The following is a 26,528-nucleotide window of genomic DNA, read 5'->3' as shown; positions in this document are numbered from 1 at the left end:
TGTGAGCTTATAGTGCGCTCCACGTGGTGGAAACTAAGGCGTCCAATTCTCATCCACGGTTTATTACAAGTAATTATAATATTCAACGCGCAATTTTTTTATTTTTTTATTTTGGTATAAGGAATAAATAATTATTAAAGAGCGAGAAACGCAGAGAAGAGAGGTGGAAAGAGGAAAAGGAAAAGATAGAAACAGACGTTTGCAGAAGGAAAATAAAAGGAGAAGATGCAGTGAGTCACAGTCACACAATACGGAGAAATTAACAGAGGCTCCCCCGTTTCCGTTTTCAACAACCTCTACCCTAACGCCGTCGTACAGGCTTCTGCTTCCGCCGCGCCGCGCCGCGCCGCGTTTTGACTGAGAAACCGACACGACGGAGTCCATTTCCGTATATGACCGAGCTCAATTATTTTCCCTCTTTTATCTCAGTTTATAGTTTGCGAGTAAGATTTACATGCTTTATCTTATATTTCTCTTTATCGTTAGCCTTGTTAATAATTAATCGTATGCATTAAAGATCCTAGTATTTAGTATTTAGAATGTTTCGAAACCCTAGAAATTATTTGAGGTTCGAGGAAATAAATGAACGAGGGGACGGTTGAGTTTTTTTTTGCTCTTAATTGTTTTGACTAGTTCATGGATTTTGGAAGAAAATGAGCCGGATTTGGTTATTATTTATAGGTGGCTCTGGATTTGTGTCTTGAACTGTGAATAATGACGGTGTTTGTGTGTGCGTATTGTAATTAGTGCTTTCTGCTGTTTGTATTCTCGAACTGGTTTTATTTAACTTAGAGGATGGTTGAGTGCTTTGTCATACTAATAGGATGAATTTAATTGTTCTTCCTCTTTTTTAAGTTTATGTTTGGAAGCCTTGTGTTTACGAGCTGGTGGTCGTTTTCTTTTTACATATGTATTTAGTTTTTGATTTATAATTGGTGGATGCAGTTAATGGAAACAGTTTTCTATAATTGAATTTTATGTTGGATTTTCGCCGAACTAGATTTCGTTAGATTAGATAGAGCGTCAGAAATCCAAAGTTTAGAGCGCGGTTCCTTGTCTGGAGCTTTTTGGTCGCTGGAAGGTTCTTGAGTTATCTTGAAATCTTATTCCTTTTTGTTTATTTTTCAGGAGGAAGTAGAGTTACGGTTTCTTGCTGGAAATTGAGGTGGCTTTTGAGGTTCCAATTGTGATTTTCGGGTACACTATAGGATTTCTTTCTGTTCAGAAAATATCAGCAAGTCTTGAATTTGTCTATACACTTCGGTTTGTGGCTATAGTTTAGATTGGCTTCTACGTTTTTCTGCAGTTATCATGGGATCTGCTTGTTGTGTTGCTGCAAAGGATCCTAATCTTCCTAACAGAACTAGAGGTGAAAGCTTACGTAGAGATGTTGTGTATTCACCATCGTGGAGTTTTCAATGGGATAGTAGGGAACGCGTTACTGGTGAAATTGAGAATCCTTCTTACCACGCATCTCATTTAGACAGTAGAAATGTCAGCATGGAGTTAAAAGGTTCATTAAGCTCTGAAAGAGGTAATCTGTCTGATGGGGGAAGCATCATGGAAAATTCTGTGACTCCTATTTCTCTGAAGTCCCCTGTTGATGAGGCGCTGGTTGCAAATCTGATGACGCCCTCGTCTGGTAAATGCGAAACCCTGAACTCTATTATTCTTTTGTCCTTTACCATGACCACAATGTTCGACGGGTCGGTCTTAGTTATAACATTTAGGCTTCTTCCACCCCCATGTTTTTGGGGTATTCTTACTTTTAGTACATAATATAGGATGCAAGAGTTGAAATACAATTTCCTTTTTAAAAATTTTGTATGGTGGTGGAGCAATTATCCCTTGAGAAATGTTTCTGTTACCTGTAGGCAACCTTGACATTGAAGCTCTTTGAGTATGCTTAACCAAAAATGAAAATCCTGCACAGTTTAGTCACAGGCTTTGAGAATGATTGCAATCAGGCTTCACGATGCAACACAAATAATATTAAATACATGATCAATAGTTTCTGAGAAAATGGGTGGGTTTATATATAACTTTTGAAAAAGAAAAACCCTTGCTGTTGCCTTCTTATATTCAAGGGATCTTTATCTCACACGTGTCTTTTTTATGTCGTGTATGACCTTGTTCACCACCTTATCTTTTTTTTTTTGTTTTCCTAACCAGTGTATAGTTTTCAAACTCGGTTTGTTGTGTTGAATGGTCCCAGATATTGGTATTGACATTATGTTTATGATGCTCTCTTTTATGCACTTTGGTTCATTGGGTTGATGTTTCTTTGTTTGGCATTGATTTCTCTTTGTTCTCCCTCCATGTGCTTGTTGCAGATCTGTCCATGTCAAGCAATTTTTCTACAGTGGTTAGTTTTGAGCTACTGAATTGGAACCATGAGCTTTGTGGTGCATAATCTGAATTTTTTAGGCTTTCTGCTGTAGTATTGCTGGGCTCACTCTTAATCTGTGTTTCTCTTTAGGTGAAGAATCCAGTGGAGTCTTCATTACCAAATCTTTCTTTTTCAATACCTTCAGTCTTCTCAACGCCCACACTAGATCCTTTGCCTAATCACAATTATAACCATCTTCCCAACTCTACCCCAACAAGATGGGCACATCGATCTCCAGCACACCCTCTGTTGAGACAGATTTCTGACAGTCGAATTATGGGTCTGAAATCGCCGGACAACTCAATTTCTGAAGGAAGGCCATCTTTTGTACTCTCTACTTGCAGCAACGAAATGGCTGCTGGATCCCTCTGTGGATCATCTGATGGATGGTCAATGCGAACCTTCTCTGAGATGGTGGCATCGTCCCAAAGGGAAAGGTGGTCTTTTGATAGTGAGTGTTTTGGCTCTGGTCGTCACAAGATAAGTGGATCCAGTAGCAGGTTCTCATATTCTCCCTCCATGGAACTACAATCTTGTGGGGCTTGCTCAAAGCTTTTGACTGAGAGATCAACATGGAGCAACCAGAAGTTCATTGCCAGCAATGACCTCTCGGTTGTTGCGGTGCTGGTCTGTGGTCATGCATATCATGCAGAATGTTTGGAGGCTATGACACCAGAGGCAGATAGGTATGATCCAGCTTGTCCAATCTGTATGGTTGGAGAGAAGCACTTTTCAAAGTTGTCTAGAAAAGTTCTTCGGGCTGAATCAGAGATGAAGGCCAAGAACCACAAGATATCCAGAAACCGTGTAGTCGATAGCTACCTTGATGGTGGTTTTGATGTTTTTGATCGCCAAAAAGATATTGATTTGGGAGGAAAAGTTTCAAAAATGGAACCAAGTTCCAGTGCGAGGAGCTCATTTGGAAAGCCATTCTTGAGGCGGCACTTTTCACTTGGATCCAAGTGGAGCCGATCCCTGTCCGATAATGATTCTGCCAGGAAGAAAGGCTTTTGGGCAAGATATCGGAAAGATTAAGTGCCATTTGCTGTAAGAGTCAACCATTCTCTAATTTAGTAGTGATAACACCCACCATCAATTTAGAATTTTTAATATTTTCTATGTAGTCTAACTTCACTCATAATTTTAATCGCTTTAAATTAATTAATTTTGACTTTTGACCAGAAATTCCAGTGAGGTTGATGTGGTTCATATGAATTGTATGAATATAACGTCCCTTGGCAATTGAAGCTGAGCCAAAGCAAAGACGACCACACGGAAGCAAAAATATATATATTTTTGTTTACGAAGATTTCTGCTTCATTCCATTCTATGGTAAGTAAGAGGCAGACTGCTTCATTCTACCTGCTGCAGATTTCTGCACTCCAAAAAATAAGGTTTAGAAGTGATAATTTTAACTCCTGTATTTATATTTCTAATGAAATGAATATAAAATAACTCTGCAAATTCAGTCATATGGATAGAAGGTGAATCGGAGGACTGACTGAATGCTGTAATTGATTAATATAATGCTTCCGACTGCTGCTTCTTTTTCAGTCGGTAAGCACTCCCATACTGGGAAATGAAGAGCATGTTAATTAATCCTTGCACTGCAAATTATGGATATGCCTCAACATGTCGTTTTATTCTTAAAAACATGTCCCTGTTTAAATTAAAAATGTATTATTTTAATACATCATTCTGTTTGGTATATTTTATAAATTAAGTTTTGGATGTGTTTAGGATAAAACTTTAAAAATAACTAACAATAAGATCAAGACTAATTAAAAGTAACTAAGTATTTTATAATAATAAATGCATTTGTAGACCGCCGATATTTCAGGTATTGATGATGGTAAAGCAATTCAATGAAGTATCATGTTTTAATGGCAGCAAAAGAAAGAGGCGTAATGAAATATTTTAATTACAAGTTTCACTATTCTTAAATATCTAATAAGATATTTGATCATAACTAAACAATTTTAGCACTTAACTTTTAATAAATAATAAATTATTTAATATATCTATATCTAAATATTATTGAAGTAATTTTAATTTACAAAAGGTTACCTCAATTACAATCACTACTGGTAATTATGAAAGCAATAAATTCTGAAAAATAATATGATATTTTTACCTAGATTAATATTTTCCCTTTAATAATTTTTTAAACATTCTTAATTTTAAAAATAAATCAGAATCATAGATATCAAAATGTTTACTCAAGTTTTAAAAAATATAAAGATTAAGACAATAATTTTGCAATTCTTCTTTATTTAAAGTTTGAAATTTTTTACTCATGTAAATTGGATCTCAACGAAAGAAATACATTTATCTTAACACCTATTTATACAAGACACAATCATATTAACTATATTTTACATCTTATATAAAATATGGTAAAATTTTCACTTTTATTATAAGATTATTTTTAATTAATTACATAAAAAAAACATGGTTTTCATAAATAAAAATTTAATGTCTTACTATAATAATTGGAAGAAAATACTTACGTAAACTATCTCAACTCTGATAATCTAATTATACTATTATAAAATTTTACTCCATCTGTAAGCATATAACCATATATGATGTAGATTCAAATTTATTATCTATTCTAAAGGTGTTTATTATGTCAAATAATTCAACCACTTAACACAAATTGGGTGATGAATTATATATGTTGGATCTAATCCAACTTGATTAAAATTATTAGATATAGTAATAGTAATATATCTATTATTAAACTTACTCTATTATTTTATTATCTAAATGTGTTTTTTCTAAATATTACACAACGTCCATATTTTTAATTCTAAAAATATAACCAAAATATTTTGAAACAAACAACTTTAGTGAAATAAAACATTTTAAAACTTCAGTAATTTCAATTTAATTCAAACAGGTTGGATCAGATCTAATAAAAAATTTGTAGAAATCTATTCAAATATGCTCTATTAAAAAAATATAATTAATAAAGAAATACTCATAATTTGTTTGTTGATCATCACATCCTTACAATAAATAGTAATAAATAAATTTATTCAAATATACTCTATTTAAAAAATATAATTAAAATTTATTCAAAGCATGATTACTTAATCTAAAAGTTTAATAAATTTGAGAACTCAAATCATTTAAACAATACAAGGACTAAATACAAATATTAAAAAATGTATAAAGATAAAAATCATACTTATTTTTCTTAGTTTTATTTTTAAAAAACATAATTCATTGATGAACACGACACACTCATTATTAGAAAAAGTTTACGTTTTATTCAATTTTTTAATATATATTAAAATTTATAACATGAAAAAAAAGTGAGAATGTGAAAATGTAAATATAATAGCATAAAAAAAATATTGTAACTTCGTTTTATAATAAAAGAATGCGTTTACGGCTCAGTGGCATCACTGGTCTATGTGGTTTTGATTTCGAAATCATGTCCCATAGTCTGTGTTCGAATGCCACTACATGGATAGATAGATAAAGGAAGAAACACCCTCAAACTAAATGAGGTATTTCATAATACCTCTCTTTTATTTTTATTTTTTTGTTATCATAATCTCATTTTAGGAAAATGATTTTACCCAGTTAAACCATTACATAAGTGTACTTCTACTAATTTTAAATCAGTAACCCAATATTATTTTTAAAATTCCATATTTAAATATTTAACATTTTTTAATCAGGTAAATATATTAGTTTATTTTATTTAATATTAAAAATAAGTAATTAATTTTTAGATATTTTAAAAAAATACAGTATTCCATGTTTATCTACAATTAGAAAAACCACCTCTAGTAAAAGGAATCTATTTTGAGCAATGGTTTCAAATAGTTACCGGCATTATTCAACAAAGTTGCTTTAGTAACTATTTTGCCTGTTCTTTCAGAGGGCAAGTGCATTTTGCATTAGACACAAACCTATTTGAACCAGATAAGATTACTGTAACTAAATATATTAATTCTCACCCCAAACACTTGTATCAAAACTTAATTTGAGATTACTAGTTCGGTGGCATAATCACACCAATTGATTTGATGACATACTTATCCTACTTTTAGAAGTGTTAATTTTAAGATTCTCATTTTGAAGCAGTACAATAGCATTTGCACAGAGAAACAAACATGAAGTGATGTGAGTAATTGATGGGTTCTTCCTAAGGTGGTTCATTTTAGGAAGAAATTATATCAATATGACTATGAACTCAACTCATATAAGAGATTGACACTACTTTACAGTAATGATCAGGGTCCAGATTTGGTCAATGACAGTGGAATGGACTCTGAATTTGGTCAATTATACTCTTCAATCCTGATTTGTAATCAGGGAAAAGTAGTTGTACTCCTAGTTCCTTCTTCATTCTGGCATTACACACTCGTTTGTCACCTTTTGGATTTACACTGGACCACTCTTTCTGACTCTGCTCCACACTTTGTAACTTCAGCCCTGGCCACTTTTCCTCCACCAATTTCATTGCATACTCAAATACTTCTTCCCTCGGAGCAGGGTCATCATCAACGATATTGTAAACCTCTCTGAAAGGGTGAGCAAATTGACCCAATGAGCACAACCAATAAAACCAATTGACCCAATAAACAATCACTATAGTTGCTGCAAGTGGTAGGTGTTGTCACAAATAGAAAATGTTAAACAAGTATATGAGACGTCAAATAAGTCCTTAAATTTAACTATTTGTCATAATTTCAGTCTCTCTCTCTATACTGTTAATATTACCATTTAATAGCATGTTTTCTTGAATTTTGGATTGATATTCTTGTTACACTTTCAATGTTTTGTTTATTCTATTTATGCTGGTGATCTCGTATCTTTTAGAGATAAAAGATAAATTTACAGTATAAAAGTAAGTGTGAACTTCACCTTACAAATCAATTTGTAAAATTAAGTTAGATTTGAAATTCTCTTCTTAAAATGATATCTAAAAGCTATCTTAACAAGATTTATTATTTGTTTAGGTCTATCGTATTATTTTCTATCAAACGCTATCCTTGTGCCCATAGGCACTAAGTGTTGCTCTTGCCTACTTTATTCTGGTCAAGGTCGATAGTATGACTCAGCAAACAAAAAACGTAGGAAAAATTAGTTATGGTTTTCAATTGTAGTTAGGCTATGTTTCTCTTTCATCAAAAACTTTTATATTGCATAAAATAGCAAACAGACGTTGCTGTTAAGTCACAATTGTGGTTGTATGAACCACCAAAACTTTGACATTGGAACCACAATTATGGATGCAGACCAATTATTAAAATCGTGAGTAACATACACAACCAATATTTACGACTGTGTATTTGCAATGGCATAACGTAAGTACCTTTAAACGGTAGTTGGTATGGTGTGCAGGCTCACCACTAAAATTCTAACAAATCTTCAACTTAAGATGTGTTTATTAGATAAACAGCCACAGTCAATTCCTTCATCAGTGTATGTATTTATAATAGTTGCTTTATTTGGGAGAATATCCTACATGTAATTTTAGAAGGTAAACATTTAATCTGTTTTGCATTTAAAGTTGCAACAGTAAATAACATGATAAAGGCATTGAAATAAAGCTAAAATTCAAGAATTGTGCTTCTCCAGCCACTTAGGCTCTTTAAGGTAATTGCCATAACCTTCCACTACTGCTGAACTAGAGTGCAGAATATATTGTTTGATAATCCTACAACTTTGTTTTTCTCTTAGAAATTTTTGCTAGTTAGCTTAGAACCATTTCACAAGGGTGTTAAATGTACCAGAAAGTTAATTATAGAGAAAATTCACCTGGGGGAAGGTACATCAACAGTAGCCATCAGTGCCTGGCAGATGTCATCAACATGTACTCTGGATGTGTATTTTCGGTGTTTTCTCCTCTTCTGACCTTCTGACATTGGTTTCTGCTTGATTATTGTATCAATGGCACTAAAACAAAAGAAATGTTCAATGTCAAAGGAATATATATGCTAAATTGACAGTTAAGTGACTCTTATCTTATATGAGATGTGACACTTACTGACTGGTATATCCTTAGAATGACATATTTGAAATGATTGTCATGGCATCCAACTTAGACAAGAAATTTCTAGGCTTTTACAGATCCTACAAATAAACTGATGATAGAAATATTGAAGTGAGAACAGGCAAGTACCTTCTACCAGGGCCATAGATACCTCCTAGTCGAAATAAAAGTGGTGAGATCCCAAGATCACGAGACACATTTGACCAGCCTTCTTCGGAACTTAACCTTAATTTAGCCAACTCACTTTCTGGATTTGTTGGATAACTGTCACAACATGATGCACACACTAAGAACCAACTAACGGAGAAGATTCAGAAATTTTGGAAAGCAAGTGATTTATTGAGTTATACTCTTACTCCTCATCCACCAGTTCACCAGCACAGTCTCCATAAACACCTGCAAGATAGAAAGTCTTTCCATCACTCTGAAATCAACACACAAAAAATGTCTAAACCCAGTTCATATGTCAGCTAAGAACCACTAAACCTTAACATTAATTTCATTGTAGACTCACTAGTTGAAGACAAGTAACTCAGCCACTGAACATCTGAATTTACTAAAGACCTTCTGAAAAGTTCTTCATGCTGGAGCATCTATAAATCAATAAAAATAATTAAAAAAGTGGAAAGTTTACAGATATTATCCTCAGAATGGTGATACACATACAACAATTGTTAGTTACAGTAAAATCATACCGGATCACCAATGCCAACAAGAGGGGGCACAGAAACAAGAACGTGAGTGTAATTTTTCAGTAGCCTTAGAATATCCAGACTGCAGAACAAAAACAACAGCAAAAGTCTTATCCATTAAGTCAGATTGACAACATATTTCACACATCCATGTTCGACTCCCCAAAGAAATTATTTACCATGAAATCGTCTTGCCAACTAAAACACAAATGTGCCCTTTATAGTTCTCAATTCAGACATCAAATCCAATTAACACCCATATAACTATTAGTGATTGTTCCGAGATAAAATGCAAAATTGAAAGCAAAATTACCAGCTGACTCACTCGGGGTTGTTTGCATCGAAAAGGTGAACATGAAACCCCATGTTCTGGAGCTGCTGCTTCTTCACGTGGGTTGTACAAGTCCCAGACACGACCCTACCAATAATCATTGATTCGATGAGACAAATTTTGAAGCGAGAATTGTAAATACTGAAGGGAAGAGAATGTAATGCAACTAACCATCCTTGGTTGTGCAGTTTTCGTGCAAGTGATTGCCCCACGAATCCCATACCGATAATGAACATGCTGCGTTTTTCAGACAACGTTGGGGATATCGAACCAAAACTTGTCCCAACATGATCATGAGCATGGCAACGTTGGAGAGGAATCGATAAAGCTATTTCCATGGCAAAATCAAAGGTTCAACAAAAATCATCCAAAACCACACTCTCTTTACACTGTTACAGGGAAGTGGTAGAACTAAATCTCCAGATGCAATAGCACACACTTTTGATAGATAATAAACATGAAAGTAAAAACTTAAAATCTTACAATAAAATTACAAATAATTTTTCATAATAAACATTTATATAATGATGACAATGATATAGTAATTTTTCATGAAAAAATATAACTAAAATAAGTAGGAATACAAATAATATATAAATGAAAATAAATTAATAATAATAAAAAGTTCAAAACATTTTTGTATCAGTGTATATATATTAATAAAATAATTATCAACACTTTCATAATGTATGTATTTGCAGCCATCTTAAATCATGCTTTACTAATGATTTTTGTCTGTTAGCCAAAAAGAACAGTGCCATAATCACCAAACCCCAATTCTGTTCATATATGCATGGTCCCCTTTCCTTCTGTTGTAATTGCACTTATATTTTTCAAATTTAAACGTAAGTATAATTAATTGGTTTTTAAGTTAATTAAAAAGTTACTCAATAATTCTTGAAATATTAGTTAAAGAACAGAAAAAGTAGGTTGAAAAGGATATGAAAACAGTAAAATTGAGTCCAAGTTCTATTAGATAGAAATAAAAAAGTAAAGGATCGGATTAATTCATAATCTTAAGATTTTTTGATGAAAAATAGTATTAATCTCTTATATTATTGGACTCATGTTTCATTGATATTTATTTACGGTTGTGTAGTTCATAGTTGCATGTTTCATTTATCAATCTGTTCATGCAAACATATAATAATAAATGTGGTAGTTGAATAATTTCCTGATAATTCCAAAGTTCTAACCCCACTCCATTGCTTCATCCATATTTCTGGTGGCAGTTATGTTATGAAAGCAACATCATATTTCAAAGGATCCTCTCAAATTAATGTCTTTCACAGAATCGTCGTTACAGGTTTGCAATCTGAATCATATAACTCTGTGTGCATATGTGTGTGTATTGAATTCAACAGAAAGTACACTTTTTTTTTGCCAATTGAAGTAGTAACGATGCAGTTGCAGAAACTTGAATTGTGAAGACATATTTTGCAGTGTGGAGAAATGGAAAAGTATGTTACAGAAACAGTTGTTGTTGGAGTTGTTTCATGGACATCAGCATTTGTTATACTGAGAAGAGTATTCCCCAAACGCTCTTTTGATTTCTGCAACCGCCTTGTGTCCACTCTCCATGCAACTTTAGCAGTGACATTGGCTTGGCTCTCTATTGAAGATTGGAGGTGTCCAATATGTAGTGTGGGGTCAAAATCTTCACCCCAACAGGTACAGGATTAACTGCATGCCATACCCTTTTGAGGGAAACCTCATTATTTATTTACATGGATTTGGGTGTTTTTCATTGTTTTTTAGAATTGGCATTAAGGTAGAAAGTTTGAACTGTTTTCTGAACAGATGCAAGTTCTGGCAGTGAGCCTTTCTTATCTGATTTATGATCTTGCTTGTTGTCACTTTGGTGAGAGTGTCAATCTAGACAACACTGTCCACCATTTGGTAAGCATTGTTGGAATTGGAGCAGGTCTTTTCTATCAAAAGGTAATCAAAAGCTCAAGTGATTTCTCCTAGTTTTGGAATGTATTGTTGTTTCCACTGTTAAACATTAAACAATGTTTGTTGAGTTTCTCAGAAATAAATCTTCTTCATGTAATCATTCATAAATAGAAGTGTGCTTTGCTCATTGTCTTTTTCACAAACTTATCTCCTTCTAATCTTTTAGAAAAAAGAAAGTATTAATATATGGTCATCTGGATTGGTAATAAATTTTCGAGTAGTTGTTTCTCAATTTGTCAGTATTGTTCATTTACCTCAATTTCAGAAACATTTTTGTTGTGACTATGGCTGTTTCATGATTAGCTAGTGATTTTTTGCCATATCTGTGTACAGTGTGGCTCAGAAATGGTGGCGACAATATGGATAACAGAAATATCAAGTCCATGTTTGCATTTGAGGGAGCTTCTGAAAGAGCTTGGTTACAGAGATACCCCCCTTAATTTGGCTGCTGATGTAAGTAAAATGATAGTCATGCCAAATATTTCACTTCTGAAAGTACATTTGATTAATATGGTCAACCTACTATGTGATATGTATCAACATTAGATTGAATTATATGATGTCAAACCATATTTATAATGCTTCAAAGTTAAACTAAAGATCGTATCAATGTTCAGACATATAACACAAACCTTCAAATGTTGAGGAATTTTCCTGTATCTATATTATGACAAGTTATAGCTGAATAACAAAATCACTCACTATGTTTTGAAATGGATCTTATGGTTTTGTTAATCAAACATTGACATAAAATGTGTTGAAGCTGAGTTTCACACAATTGCACAGATTCTGTTTGCTGCCATATTTACTTTTGCTAGGATGTTGGTGGGACCGTGTATCACTTACATGACTTTATCTGCTGACTATCCACTTCTCATAAAGGTATAGGCTGTTTTTTCTTTTGAGAAACCATTTTTTTTTTCTGTTTTCTAGGTAACTACAGTCACCTTTGTTTAATTCCTTCCATTGTTACAGGCTATGGGATTGGGTTTGCAGCTGGTAAGTGCATTCTGGTTCTTCAAGATTGTTAGAATGATAAAACGGAAATTAAGCAAGGAGCCTAAGAAAAAGGAGTCAACAACAGCAACATAAAAAGGACTACCGACTGGCAATTGCAATTTAAATTATGTACTGAGGGGTGTGAGAAGGTACAAAAGTATGGTACGGTCTAATAAATGCATGTTTGGTAAAACATCGATTCTTTTCCAGTTCACTCTGAGGTAATTTTTAAGCTTTTTGAGTGCTGTATCAATTCAATTCTATACTTTCACATTTTATGGTGGAGAAATTTGGTTTCCCTACTGTATGGACCTTTTATATTGGTTAGAATCCACGTTAATTTAAAATGTAAATGCTTTACTTTTTACACTAGCACCTTCTAATCTTTTAGCCTCCACTTTCAATTTTTCTAAAATGCTTATTATATCTCGCAAGAAAAATACTTCATTGATTTCAAAATCTAATTTAATTTTCATTAAATTTCGAAATCCAACACTAAATTTTAAAATTTGATGAAAAAACTATCAAATTTTGAAATTCAATAAAAAGATTTATCAGATTTCTTAAAATGCTTACTACTTTTATTTTTATTTGTTTATATAATTATTATAATAATATAAATTATTTTTTAATAATTATTAAAATACGAAAATATATGAAATAATATTAAAATTTTAAATTAAAATAAATAATTATTAAATTATAAATAAAAAAACAAAATTTTAAAAAAAATTGTTAATCGAATTTAAATCCATTATCATGGATTTCAAAATCCACAATTTTTTTTAATATTTTGTTTGTTATTTAAAATTTAATAATTATTTAATTTAATTTAATATTTAATATAATTTAATATATTTAAATATATTAAATTAGATTTTATATTATTATTTTTCTTTTTATTTTTATTATTTTTGTTTTTCTTATTTTCATTATTACTATTTTTATTTTAATTTTTTTAATTTTAATATAACTATTGTAATAATAAAAATTATAATTTAATAATTATGAGGGTGTAGAATGATTTTAATAAGAAAAAAAAATTAAAACAATACTTACTAAAATTTAAAAAAAAAAAAATTTGAAAAAGTTGAAGTTGTGTTATAAAACGCGCACCCAAGAATCATGAAAACCGTTTCTTTCAAAATGGATCAGTATATAATTCCATCGGTAAATCGAGATTTGGCAATGTAGCTTGGAAGATTATGAAGGTTGGAACATTATGAGTATCACTGCATTAAGCTAGCCTTTGAAGTTATTTACATCAATTGATATTTTAACATGCTTAACAAACCACTTTCTACATCCATTAAAATTTCAACTAAGGTGCAAAAAAATATTCATATATATAAAAATGTCACCATAATATAAAGAAAAGACGGAAAATAATTTTTTTTCCACTAGTGTTTACACGGAAGGTAGAGTTCACAACGCAACACTCAGATCACCAACGCCTCAAATTAGTATAATAACTATAAAAAAGAGCTTAGCTAGCTGGATTGAAGAGAAACTAAATTCCAACTCACTATTAGATTGTTGCTGGCCGTAATTAGTAGTACATAACCTGTCACAGCAATTAAGCATCAAATCAGATTTATTGATCAAGATTGGAACAGAATTTCACTCAATAAGGATCTTCAACAATAAATGGGGAGAGGAACCAATTCAAAGATCAGTGATACAAATAATGTAGAGCATGATCTAAAAGAAAACAAAAAATAATTCAATTCAAAACCTAATTGCACGAAGAATTTGAGTCAAGATGTACTGCCTAGATATTCATGAATAAGAATTTCATAATAGTCTAGTCTTTGCCAAAATCAGCACTGTAGGGAGCACTGGATTCAAGTTTCTTTGCATCATTCAGTTTTCTAACAGCCTGCGCACCAAAGAAATTAGTCAAGTTATTGTTCCAGAGAGTGATGAGGGCTAACCCTTGAGCCTGATAAATAGACAGAAAAATAGCTTTCGTCAGAGTAAAAGAACTCACCTTCATAAAATCTTCATGGATCACATAATCACGTTCTGCACGAATTGCTGCCATTCCAGCTTCCGTGCACACATTTCGAAGATCAGCTCCATTGAAGCCCTGAGCAATTTGCAATAAAAAATACATCAACATGCTGCAATTATCAACAAAATTAGTTGCAATTATCAACAAAATTAATCCGAACTGAACTCACCTCAGCAAGCTTCACAACGGCTTCATAATCTATTTCACCATGCTTAGCTATCCCAGCAGCATGAATCTTCAGAATTTCCATCCTAGATTGTTCATTTGGCAATGGAATCTCTATTTTTCTATCCAATCTTCCAGGACGCAGAAGAGCAGGATCCAGTACGTCGGGACGGTTTGTTGCCATTATCATTTTAACCTACAACATCCATTGAGACAGCAATGTTGTAATTGTTGTCAACCCAACATAAGAATTCACCAGAACAATCATTTTTAGTGAGAAAACATCGCAATATAAAGAAGACACATTAATTGCAAGGTTGCTATACTTCACATTTTATGTGAATTATATCTGACATAAATGAAATAAGCATGTTCAAAATGACTAAATAAGGATAAAAAGCAAGATATACCTTCCCAAGTTGATCAAACCCATCGAGTTGATTAAGCAACTCCATTAGTGTTCTCTGAATCTCACGATCAGCACTTGTTCCCTCACTGAAACGACGGCCACCAATGGCATCGATCTCATCCATAAAAATGATGCAAGGCTTAACAAACAAAATGGAGAGTAAGAACTACCTTCCAATTATTATATGAACAAATAAGAAACTTCATTCAAGAATCTACCTGATGATCTCGTGCATAACCAAACATCTCTCTAATTAACCTGGCACTTTCTCCAATGTACTTATCAATTATTGCACTTGAAACAACCTACAACAGTATGGAGGGTAAGGTACATTATATTTAAGATTAAAGGAAACCCGAAAACACAAAGGAGTTAAGAAAAGAAACAATTCTAACCTTCAAGAAGTTAGCATCTATATTACTAGCAATTGCCCTAGCTAACAATGTTTTACCAGTACCAGGAGGACCGTAAAGGAGAACACCCTGGGAAACAATAATTAAGAAGATGCTAATCAGATTCAAAATTAAATATCATGGCTCATCAAAGTAAATTACCACTAAAAAACTTTTAGATTGAAACTTAGGTGACAACACTTCCAAAACACATATCAGAGGTCACAGACACAGACATAGTAATACAGTGAAAAGTAATCACCTTAGGAGGTTTTATTCCGACTCTAAGGAAGAGCTCAGGGTTCATCAGAGGTAGTTCAATTGATTCCCTCAATTCTCTTATCTGATCAGATAAACCACCAACTGCGGAATAACTGATATTACCGGGATCCTCATGCAGCATATTGTAAACTACCGGATCAACCTATCAACTCACATCCATATTGATCATCAGGAATATAAAACTAGCAGATAATTTTTAGAAGAAAACTAAACCAGATAGCCCAAAGAACACAAGCTTCACATTCACTATATCAAATAATACCCAAAAGAAACATAAACCACAAAACCTTACCTCACGTGGAAGAGCCCGCATTATGGTTAGTGTTGTCATATCAAGAACCACTCTGGTACCAGCAGTCAGTTTTTCCTTATCTACTTTACTGCGGCAACCAACTACATACCTAGGTCCACTGCTTGCCTTAACTATCACTGAGAGATAACAGAAAGAACAACTAAAATAAAAATCAACATAGGTTTAAGTACACATCAACCAAACAAAATACCATGGGAGATAGTGTATCAGTTCAGCTCGATCAACTAATTAGATTATTAGACAACAGGTCAAATTACAGATTTTAGCCCTCAATTATCATCATTTCACAAGTTTTACTGTTCATGTTTTTTAATTGTTTAATAGTGTGCCAATGTGTCATGAAGAAAAAGTTTTTTTGCTGAAAAAGAAAAAGGGTGGCACACGGACACTGATTCAAAAAAAGTTGTAAACAAACAAAGTTGCATCAGATTTTTTAAACTCTAGGATGGTGTGTTCTTTTATGTGACCCATAAAGTCATTACATAGTATAATGCATTACTTAAAAAAATACTACAAAACGCACAAATGAATTCAGGGGTAAAATTCAAAATTTGATGATAGGGGAGAATAAATTGTGCAATTAAGTATAGATTATATATTATCATCCAGAATGAATAGGCTTAGGTTTTCACATATAGAGTAAAACATAAGTTTGTGTTCATAATCTCAATATATATTAGAATACATTACGAAAAATATCATTCAAAATACAAAATGAAGATTCAAAATACAAAATGAAGAAAAGGGATAGACTCAGTACGGCGTTCATTGTCGAGAGGTCTGAGAACCTCGCCAATGATCTGTCCAACGCTTTGAAGAGACTTCAAATCATCTTCTGTTTTGTTGAACTCCTTTCTTGAAGCTCGCAAATTCTCTCTCACTGCAATTAACATTGCAAAGTCAAACTCGTCAAAATTCACAATAACTAAATCCTAATCAATCGGAGCATAACATCATCACGAATAAAAAGTAGGTAAATGAAACCATTACGAAGCAATTCAGAATCGAAAGAGAGTGAAAGTTGGATTGAGAAAAAACTAACCCGATCGCACTCTGGATTCCAATTCCTTGTGTTGAAGAAGTTTCTTTCGGTACTCCGTAACCGCGTTACGGCGTCGTGTGGCGTCTTCAGTATCGGTCATTGTTAGTGTTACTCGCTATAACCAAAATCTGAAATCAGAAAAAGGGATTGAAAATGACAAACTCTGTTGTGTATGCGAACTATTTTCCTTTAGCCCTAATATCTTGGTCCCCAAGTCTGTTTTATTGCAATTCAAGTTATCTTAAAAAAAATGATTTTATTCATTTGTTATAGATTATTTTACATAAAATGCAATTTATAAAATTCATTTTCTTATAAAATCTTTAAAAGATTGGAAAATGTTATAATATTATTGACTTTTATTTTTTATTAATTTTTTATACAGGGCTTGTATACATTACACACAATTATTTTTTTACATAAAAGTTTTGTGCAATTTATTAAAATTCATTTTTCTTGTAAAATCTTTAAAAGATTGGAAATTTTTATTATATTATTGACTTTTATTTTTAATTAATTTTTTATACAAGACTTGTATATATTATATAAAATTATTTTTTTAGATAAAAGTTTTTGTGCAATTTATTAAAATTCATTTTGTTATAAAATCTTTAAAAGATTGAAATTTTTTATTATATTATTGACTTTTATTTTTAATTAATTTTTTGGGTTAAATATGTTTTTAGTCCCTAAACTATTAGGTCCTCGTTCTTTTCGAAACTCTAGTTTTAGTCCTCGAAACTTTGGTTTTAGTCCTCAAAAACTAACCTCGAAAACTACCACATTTTTAACGGTGTTAGTTTTCGAGGACTAAAACTAAAATTTTAAAAAGAATGAGGATCAAATTGTACCTTATTTTGAAAGAGGGACGAAAACCAGAAACGAACAATAGTTTAGGGACTAAAAACATATTTAACCCTAATTTTTTATATAAGGCTTGTATATATTATATGTAATATATAATTATGTATATAAAATAATATAAAACGTTAGTTATTGTAATTAAGTATTTGAAAAATATTTACTATCAATTATCAACTAAAATTAATTAAGAATCTTTACCACTCATGTTAATTAAATAAGTTATCAAAACTTGTTACCTTATATTAATAACTTCCTTTATTTATTTACTTTAAAATATAATATAATAATAATAAAATTTCAAAAAACAGTTATATTGGTATCAATATAAAGTTATCCACTAAAACAATTATTATCTTATTATGTTATTGCTCTTTATATTATTCCAATCTTGATATTAGACTAACTTGTTTACAAAATTTACTTTATAAGAATATCTTTAAAATTTTGTTTGCAAAACTTCTTTCCTACTTCGAATGTTAATTAAATAATTTTTTTTTAAATTATAATAAATAAAATATTATATTATTAAATATTAAAAGTTAGAGCTATACATAACACTTTTTTGTTCATAATATTAAATTTTAAAAAAATAATTATATAGAAATAACAACTAAAATTATTAATTATAAAAGAAATAAAAAATTAAATAGTTCATATGGTTTTTTTAGATTATTTAACAAAGTAGAGATATTTTAATAATTTAAATAAGTACATATATTAATAACTGTTAATTCAATAGGACTATTATGTATGGTAGACAGACTTCCTCTTTGTGTGGGAGGAGCATTCCCCTCTCTGTCACTATATATTGTAATTAAATTCTAATAAAGAATGTTGCGGTGAGATCATAAATGAGATTTTATCTACTGTAACAAAGATATATTACTGAAAGATGGCTTTTATGTAAAGGGGAAAAGAAAACGAACTTTTATATTGTAAAAATTTACTTCTACAGTACTATAATATATTTTTTTTTGTGAATTATTTGAATAAAAAAAGTTTAGTCACATTATCTGAACTTGACAATGAAATAATATTTAATTTTTTTAAAATTATAATTATTATGTGAGTTTATGGAAAGGTGCCTTTCCAGACAAGAAATATCCAAAACTAGGAAAATAATGGATCCAGTTCTTTTTTTTCTTCTGAGTAATTACTGAAGGATAAAACCAATAAATAATCTGAACAATTGATATAGAAAATTAAAGAATATAATGTGTAGATGTGTATCAAAAGCCTATAAATAGACAGTTTCTTACAGCATATGCTACATATGAAATGAGGAACAATGGTATACAATTCACTCTTGTCATGACATTCTCTCCATCCTATAGAATTTACAATTTTAGAACAGAAAAAATGCCTAAGCTGGTTGATTTAATTGTGGTTACCCTTTCCGTAGCACATCCTTCAGAACCAATGCAATTCTCTGTGACATATGAGGCTCTAGAAACCTCTCCTTCACTCTCTCATATCCTTTCTTTCCCATAGTGAGCCTCTTCTCAACATTAGTTGCCAAATTCATCATGTTTTTTGCAAGAGGTGTCACACCTGCTTTTCCAATAGGGTGCAGCAAACCAGTTGTCCCATTCACCACAATCTCCATGGTGCCCCCAGCTGTAGTTCCCTGGGATTATTGTTAAAGATAAAAATGTCAAAGTTTCTACTCTCATTAATGAACTTACCAGACCCTAATTAAATTGTTAAAAGGTACTAAACTATATTCCTAAACATGTGTAAAATATAGAAGTACACAGAGACCTGTATAGAATTTTTTTTGACACAATTTGCAAAACCCCTAAAACACTTCTCAGCTCTTCTTTAAATAATCTTGGGAAAATCATTACAAGAAAAAGTTGAAAAGAGAGGGACGGTAAAATTTGAAAAAATAAAATAAGTAACTTAAATGTATGAATAAGAAGTACAAAGACTAATGAAACTTGAAATAGTGAAATCAATAATACAGTAACATCGGATATATTTAAGAGAAAAATGAGCAAAGAAAGCACAGTAGTATATATAGCATATTGGACGTTACTACAGGAATTATAACCAAAAAATATATAGAAGGAAATAAGTATTGACAAGGAAAATTATACTTACAAGTACAGGCAAGCGAAATGCCATTGCTTCAATGGTTATCCTCCCAAAACATTCTCCCCTACCCTAATATAAAGAGAAACAGATTTAGAAATAACATAATATTTCATGAAGTTGGATAACAAAATCATAAAGCTACTATAGTAACAATGCAAAACTTATTCTTGTTTTCCAGAAGTGTTAAGCATTAAACTTAAACAAGACTAGGACCTTCTTAGCATTAAGACTTACATGGAAGCTGAAAACAAATCTTTTTAAAAAAGGGTCTTGCTAAGTGTAGAACACTTATAGGTGGTTCAGGAGAAATTAGCAAAAACAATAGAGTGAACAAATTCTGTTTCATACTCAACATAACAGGGTATATTAAAAGATACCTGAGAATTCTGAACAAGAACATCAATAGAAGCCAGGTAAGGAGCCACTGCCAATGTTTTGTTAACAAAGTGAACACGGTCCTGGATTTTTTTCTCCATGACAAACTGGCGCAATTCTGTTTCAAGCTTCGTGTGGGCATGCATATCACTCCCTACAACTACAGCATGCAAAGATGGCACTTGCAGTTTCTTCTCCTTGATGAGCAGCAAACATTCATAAAAGGCTCCAAGAAATAAATCCTGCCCTTTACCACGTGAAACACCTGCAATTATATCATCCTGAAGCTCAAAATTATATAATGGTAAAAATAATCTCCAAAATGAATGGCAGGGTATAAATCAGAGGGGAGATTAATTTAGCATGCTCTACAACTATTTGTATTTATTTTGTAATATATTAAATATAGATAACCTGTGAAATCACCATAATCTCCTTTCATACCCTAAACTAACCCTCGACTATCACTAATCCCATGCTTTCTCACTCCACATTGGGAATGATCATGACAATGGTTTGCCATCCTAATTCATATGCAATGAGAAAAACCAAATTTGACAAACAGTTGTAAAAGGTCAAGTTATTACAGAACAAATATTGCTAAGCTCTCCGTTAGCGTCAATCAGTTCCTCCCTGTTCCCTTCCACAACAAAGGAAATTAGGTTGTAAAAGTCACGCACTTGCTAATTGCTAGGAGAGAAGAATGAGTTAGATGTGACAAAATCAAATATAGTGAACTAAATTGGCATATTAAGTGCATATGGGTGGTAACTAAACACAGAGGGAAGAGATGATACTATACGGTGGCAAAAAGTACATAATTAATCTCACTCCACCAGATTGCTGGAAAAGCTCTGGAAGAATCCTACAACAATTTATGTTTATTTTGTAATGTATTAAATTAAATGAAGAAAAAAAAAAGAACAATTGGAATCACCTCAATCTCCTTTGTTACCCCTACTACATTCTTATATTGCCAATCTCACTCTCTCTTACTTCACATACATGTACCCGTAGGAAACAGTTATGACTGTGGTTAGCTATCTTAATCCATGCAGCAATGAGCAAAACTGAGTTCGACGTGAAAATATAATGGATCAATCCGCAAGACAAATACAGCTAAAGGCAACTGACAAAAAAACTATCAGAAACACAATTATGGAAATCAAGAAAATTATTAATTTTAGAGCTCTTCCTTATAAATGCCAAGAAACTATCACGGTGTTCAGCTAAGCATGAGTAAGGTTTAAATGTGCAGAAGTTCGAAGCTCCATGAAATAGCTTAGCTTCCACATCTTTTATAAATAATTGAAGCAGAATTACAGTAAAAAAAAAGCATGTAAATATTTGAACCAGAGTAGGATCATACTATTTATGATGGCAAAAAGTAGGTCATCATTCCTCACTCCCAGAGATTCTCGAACATGTTCTCGAAGAACCCTCTTGGCCACACTATCTTCCGCAACCTCCATAAGCTCCTTGCTATTTCCAAGATGCACAACATAAGTTTCTGGCATTTTAATCCTACATCATTGGACCAAGTTAACAACATATAAAACAGAAAGTACCATAGTCGACACATGAATCTATAACAAAGTTGTAAACATACCGTAATTTCTCCCTAGTCCTATTCTTCCAGTATTCAGCAGTTGTATAAGAATCGATCATGGCACCTGCAACAAAAGGGAGGTGCTTAACATACTCCACTTTGAAATAATGCCCTCGCATTTCATGAATCCACCACAAAACCTTTGGAAGAACCTCCGAAACTTTCTCTTTGAGAACAGCATCAAGCCACTTCCCAGCCACAGCTGTATTCAAAATCACCAAGTCAGCCTTACATGCTGTGTCCACGCCCTTCTCATCTTTTCCATCCAGCACCTGTCACCAGTCACGACTCACTATGCACACAAAAACACTTATCGCAACAACAAAAACAGAAACTTAGGCTTAAATTCTTATATATTTTGTAAATGTTGCTGCTGCAAAAAAAACCTGTACTATATGAAATATATCGATCGGAGTTAATGGTCATTCATGGGCAATTATCAAGTATTAATAGGTCAGATTACCTTACGCTCTACAAAATACGGTATTAATTATTCACTATTGGGTTTGATTCCCTAAAATTATACTGCACTGATAACTAATCAATAGACTTGATTGCACAAACTCTATAAATAATACAATTGATGTGAGGTACAATCATCTTCTTCTATCCTAATAAAATATAGACCTCTTTATGAAACATATCTAACTTGAACGTCGGAGTGTCTTTGCAGGTCAACCAACAATCGCGAAGGATTACTTGAAGAGTTGGTCGATCGGAGCATAGCAACGAAGGACGACAGATCCAGACAAATGTAAACGAAACAAAACCATTCAACAATGTATACAATAATGTTGCGTCTATCTCTTTCTCATCACATTATTCCTTACATCTCATACATTTCTTAAAAAAATAGTAGATAGAGTCACACTACTTAGGTTCACGCTCTCAACTATTCTTCATGTACGACACATGGTTAAATTTTAAAATTATAATACAGAATTACCAAAATTGGATTATTTAAGACGTGAAGATTGAGATAACCGTCATTCCAAAACAAATAATAATTTATCCACTCTCGTGTTTTTTCTTCTTTTGGTTGTACAAATAAATTTTCACCATATTTTTAGTCTTGTCTGATTAGAATTGAAACTTGACCTAATTAACTGAACAATAAATATTTACATTAAATATTATCAACACAATAACTAACGAATCTGAAGTTATACATAACAAGCAAAACTCGTTAACGTCTTCTAATTAGCGTTTTAATTCGATCAAATTGGCGTACTAGAGGTATAAATTGAATATTACATCAAATTACAAGACTATTTGTAAGAAGAAAAAAAGACGTAACTAATAAGTTTTGTTGTTTGAGAAGTACAGTACCTGCACTCCTCTATCGAGCATTTTGTTCTCCAGAGCATAGACGACATCGTCGGTTTGCGGAGGCCTCTGAATGGTGGTCCAAACGACGTCAGATCCGGCGGCGCGCAGCAGAAACGCTAGTTCCATGAGCAAGAGAGGTCCGCCGGAGAGAGAGAGTTCGTGCGAAACCATGAGAACGAGCTTCGACTTCATGAATCGGAGAGGATTGGAGTTCGCTTCCGATGAGGACTCGATCCGAGTCTGAGAAGGTTCCAAATACCCAAGCTGAAGAAGCGCGGTGTTGCAGGAATCGGAAGAGGTTCGGATGAAGAGGAGAATGAGAGTGGAGAGAGCGAAGAGCGCGAGAATTGTTAGCACGCATTTCTTGCTCCGCATTGCCATCAACGCTTGCAAATGCTTCACTATTGTTTATCCTTTTCTTACTCTTCTACACTTACCATTATCCTATAAGCTTCGCTTTTCTCTGCTACCTATCTCTCATTTTTTATTCAGATTCGGATTTTGATCAAAATGAGAGATTCAGAACTTAACGAAAAAAGAAATGATATTTTAATTTTACACAAATTTTTTACATTTATTATTATTCTTCGTTATTTTTTTAAATATAAAAGTTTACTTTTAATCATTATTTTATTTTTAAAATATATATCAAATAAATACAGCTCATCAAATTAACTTAGGAACAACACACTTAAACCCTCTTAATTAAGTAATTAATAACAACCAAACATCAAACATTTTCAAATTCTTTCTCCTTTTTCCTCAGAAGGTAACACTATAACGCTTATTAACGAGTCACACAGACATAACTATATATATATATATGGAACTTCGTTAATTAACTCTGCGACAGTTTTTCCTAACTTGACCATTGAATCCAGTGAGAGGACGAAGGTTGCCCATCTTGATCATGGAGGTGGAAAATTGCTCAAAGAAGAGGCTCTCATCTTCTGCATATTTCTTGACCAGCTTACGAGTTTCCTTAACATTTCCCACAAGAAGCACTTCGTCTGAGTTAAGAAGTCCTTTCCCCCTGAGAATGAGTTTGAAATATGTATTATCAAACATTCTTGGGGAGCCAAAGTCCAAGGGAGAAATGAAGTTGTCACCTCCTGATTTTGGGCACATTGTCTTCAAATCAAAGTAAAAGGATTTTTCTAGATTCTCATCTGGTTCGTTGTTTCCCTTTTGGTTGTATAGTCTCTGCTTGAATGTGGCACATCTTGCCACCCCAATGGTATGTGCACCTACGTTAAAATATCAGTCCATCATAATAAAACACATAGCATGGATATGGATGAAAGGTTGAAGTTCCACCTGAGAGGGCAACAAGGTCTACTTCATCAAGCCCCTGACGCTTGAAAAATGTTATCAGAGTTTCAATGGTGGCGTTTGGTGGAGGAATGTTTTTGTTTGACCCGCTTAGGCTTGCTGTTTTTGAGTCTCTTCTCCCTAATGGGAGTTCCCAGTTAGGTCCTCCACTCTGTTTTAAAGAATCAAACAAGTTTCACAATCTCATATTTCTCATGTATAAGAATGTTAATAACATGTTCTTTTTTATGGTATGTACAATGTATTATTCTGAGTTGGCTCAGTACGAGTGAAGTGTGTTCACTTACAAGAACAGTGGAGCCCCTAGCAGCAAGAGCAAGAATGTCTGCACAGGACACAGTCTGAGGACATGCTTCTTCCAACCTAGACTTGATTTCATCAATCACTTCGAAACCTCGGACAGAGTTTTTGTTAGGTCCAGAATTTTTTTCGCTGACTATTGTTCTGCTATCATCCAACAAAATTGATGCATCGCAGCCCTGCCATACAATACAAAGGATTAACAGTAAGAATTTTCTTGATTTTGTTCTTATTTAGAGAAATGCAATATAAGTTCACCTGTACAAAGCAATCGTGAAAGTGAAGTCGAAGTAGAGAAGCAGCCATTCTCATGTCTTTTGCAATGGCCTTCTCCAACACTGACATGACAATGTCGTTAGCTTGGGGGCAAGAAAACTGATAGAATTGAGGTGAAAGGCCAAAAGATATTCCTCCATGATGACCACCCCGGCCGAAACGAAAGCCAGGGTGAGCCCAGGAGAGTTTAACAGAGAAAAAGGCTATTATCATTGCAAGAAGAGTGAGCTTGATGAAAGTCATGGTGACAAGTATAGGAACTGAATTTGAGAGCTTGCTAATTTTGGTGATTGTGTGTGTTCTATTGGATAGGCTACTGTGACATATATACTACTCAAATTTCGAACCACCCAATCTTTTTACCAAATCATGTAATGTGGGAAACCAAGCCTTTGACTGTTTCAACAATGCATATGTTGCTGTGAGATTGCACTGCTTCTGATGACGCATTGTTTAGTTTTGACAGTGGTTCTGGTATTATCTGCTCCTGGACCAAATCAAAACAGTGCAGAATTCATTTTATTTTTGTATTTTCATGTTATCTGACGTAAATATATAAGCTACATCGATCTGGAAATGGAACTCCATACTGTTCTGTATGTTGCAGAAAAATAGATATATTAACATACGAAGACTTGATTCAGGTCCCTAAAAAATGTTGTATAAAGTAATATCCTATATCAGAAAGTTACGACTTTCAGTCAGGATATATTTAAGAAAAGTTTATCAGACATACATTATCACCTAAAAAATAATTTATTACAACTTTGTCAGAGCTTATCCATGTTATTTTTTTACAATTAGTTAAATTTGTAAAATAAGAAATTAATTTTAACAATTATAGTCGAAACACCTAATTAATCTCATTAGGACTAACTGTAGTATCATATTAAAATATAAATTTAAATGTAATTCATTCGTTTAAAATCAACATCTATATGAGGAGTTTTTTTTTTCTTTTGGTGTACATAACTTTTTTTTTCATTTTTATCCTTTAATAATTATTTTTTAAACTAAAATAATTAACTTATCACTTTTACCTTTAAGTAAGCGTTAATTTGAATTTAACAATTTATTTTCAGTTTTATCATTTAATATACTATTTTTAAACCAAAACAATTACCTTACTAATTTTATCCATTAAATTAAATTTAACTATTTCAAAATTAAAATGATTATTTTAATATTTACTTTGGTTATCTAAATTTAATTAGTTTTAAATTAAATTAATTATCTACCATAAAAAAAGACATGTCTTTCTACTAGTGTAAAATAGTTAGTTGACATGGATTCTTCAATGCAGTAAAATAATATATATATATATATATATATATTATATAAAGTCA

The 26,528-nt window shown here is 32.4% G+C and overlaps 6 protein-coding genes across 11 annotated transcripts; 2 read left to right on the top strand and 4 right to left on the bottom strand.

The window, feature by feature from the left end:
• Positions 1-135: 135 nt before the first annotated feature.
• LOC148204796 (uncharacterized) lies at positions 136-3,988 on the top strand. Of its 2 annotated transcripts, XM_088097810.1 has the most exons (6): positions 136-443; positions 1,129-1,197; positions 1,307-1,642; positions 2,334-2,365; positions 2,480-3,436; positions 3,572-3,988. In XM_088097810.1, the coding sequence occupies exons 3-5, from the start codon at positions 1,312-1,314 to the stop codon at positions 3,422-3,424; spliced, it is 1,308 nt and encodes a 435-aa protein (XP_087953936.1). In that variant the 5' UTR covers positions 136-443; positions 1,129-1,197; positions 1,307-1,311; the 3' UTR covers positions 3,425-3,436; positions 3,572-3,988. The 2 variants fall into 2 exon arrangements, with proteins under 2 accessions (XP_087953936.1, XP_087953931.1); XM_088097805.1 differs by lacking the exon at positions 3,572-3,988 and having other exon boundaries at positions 137-443; positions 2,480-3,567.
• Positions 3,989-6,450: 2,462 nt separating this feature from the next.
• LOC148204795 (uncharacterized) lies at positions 6,451-9,926 on the bottom strand. Of its 3 annotated transcripts, none has more exons than XM_088097830.1 (8): positions 9,600-9,898; positions 9,423-9,515; positions 9,101-9,179; positions 8,920-8,998; positions 8,762-8,801; positions 8,535-8,669; positions 8,171-8,308; positions 6,451-6,930 (listed from the first exon to the last, which is right to left on the bottom strand). In XM_088097830.1, the coding sequence occupies exons 1-8, from the start codon at positions 9,764-9,766 to the stop codon at positions 6,657-6,659; spliced, it is 1,005 nt and encodes a 334-aa protein (XP_087953956.1). In that variant the 5' UTR covers positions 9,767-9,898; the 3' UTR covers positions 6,451-6,656. The 3 variants fall into 3 exon arrangements, 2 of the variants coding, with proteins under 2 accessions (XP_087953956.1, XP_087953952.1); XR_015781783.1 differs by adding an exon at positions 7,725-7,873 and having other exon boundaries at positions 6,793-6,930; positions 9,423-9,926; XM_088097826.1 differs by having other exon boundaries at positions 9,423-9,905.
• A 656-nt stretch (positions 9,927-10,582) lies between these two features.
• Positions 10,583-12,755, top strand: LOC148204794 (uncharacterized). The gene is made up of 6 exons (XM_088097852.1): positions 10,583-10,734; positions 10,872-11,099; positions 11,229-11,369; positions 11,718-11,837; positions 12,171-12,266; positions 12,360-12,755. Exons 1-6 carry the CDS (start codon positions 10,708-10,710, stop codon positions 12,474-12,476), a joined length of 729 nt encoding a protein of 242 aa, XP_087953978.1. The 5' UTR covers positions 10,583-10,707; the 3' UTR covers positions 12,477-12,755.
• A 950-nt stretch (positions 12,756-13,705) lies between these two features.
• Positions 13,706-17,199, bottom strand: LOC148204793 (26S proteasome regulatory subunit S10B homolog B-like). 3 transcript variants are annotated; one of them, XR_015781781.1, is made up of 11 exons: positions 17,001-17,198; positions 16,719-16,838; positions 15,938-16,074; positions 15,626-15,787; positions 15,367-15,453; positions 15,190-15,276; positions 14,973-15,110; positions 14,567-14,758; positions 14,374-14,472; positions 14,119-14,262; positions 13,706-13,947 (listed from the first exon to the last, which is right to left on the bottom strand). XR_015781781.1 is itself a non-coding variant. In XM_088097818.1 (11 exons), exons 1-10 carry the CDS (start codon positions 17,098-17,100, stop codon positions 14,188-14,190), a joined length of 1,197 nt encoding a protein of 398 aa, XP_087953944.1. In that variant the 5' UTR covers positions 17,101-17,199; the 3' UTR covers positions 13,706-13,947; positions 14,155-14,187. The 3 variants fall into 3 exon arrangements, 2 of the variants coding, with proteins under 2 accessions (XP_087953944.1, XP_087953940.1); XM_088097818.1 differs by having other exon boundaries at positions 14,155-14,262; positions 17,001-17,199; XM_088097814.1 differs by lacking the exon at positions 13,706-13,947 and having other exon boundaries at positions 13,960-14,262.
• Positions 17,200-19,028: 1,829 nt separating this feature from the next.
• On the bottom strand, positions 19,029-23,787 carry LOC148204792 (uncharacterized). Its single transcript, XM_088097795.1, has 6 exons — positions 23,275-23,787; positions 21,946-22,217; positions 21,706-21,860; positions 20,339-20,601; positions 19,968-20,030; positions 19,029-19,491 (listed from the first exon to the last, which is right to left on the bottom strand). Exons 1-6 carry the CDS (start codon positions 23,653-23,655, stop codon positions 19,252-19,254), a joined length of 1,374 nt encoding a protein of 457 aa, XP_087953921.1. The 5' UTR covers positions 23,656-23,787; the 3' UTR covers positions 19,029-19,251.
• Positions 23,788-23,945: 158 nt separating this feature from the next.
• Positions 23,946-25,659, bottom strand: LOC148204791 (peroxidase 9-like). The gene is made up of 4 exons (XM_088097835.1): positions 25,165-25,659; positions 24,894-25,085; positions 24,592-24,757; positions 23,946-24,521 (listed from the first exon to the last, which is right to left on the bottom strand). Exons 1-4 carry the CDS (start codon positions 25,423-25,425, stop codon positions 24,109-24,111), a joined length of 1,032 nt encoding a protein of 343 aa, XP_087953961.1. The 5' UTR covers positions 25,426-25,659; the 3' UTR covers positions 23,946-24,108.
• Positions 25,660-26,528: the final 869 nt, after the last annotated feature.

Source organism: Vigna umbellata, chromosome 1, assembly GCF_029865625.1.
Source record: "Vigna umbellata cultivar VRB3 chromosome 1, Vumbellata_1.0, whole genome shotgun sequence".
Classification (NCBI taxonomy): domain Eukaryota; kingdom Viridiplantae; phylum Streptophyta; class Magnoliopsida; order Fabales; family Fabaceae; genus Vigna; species Vigna umbellata.
The sequence above is the reverse complement of the archived record's forward strand: the minus strand, read 5'-3'. Positions and strand labels throughout refer to the sequence as shown.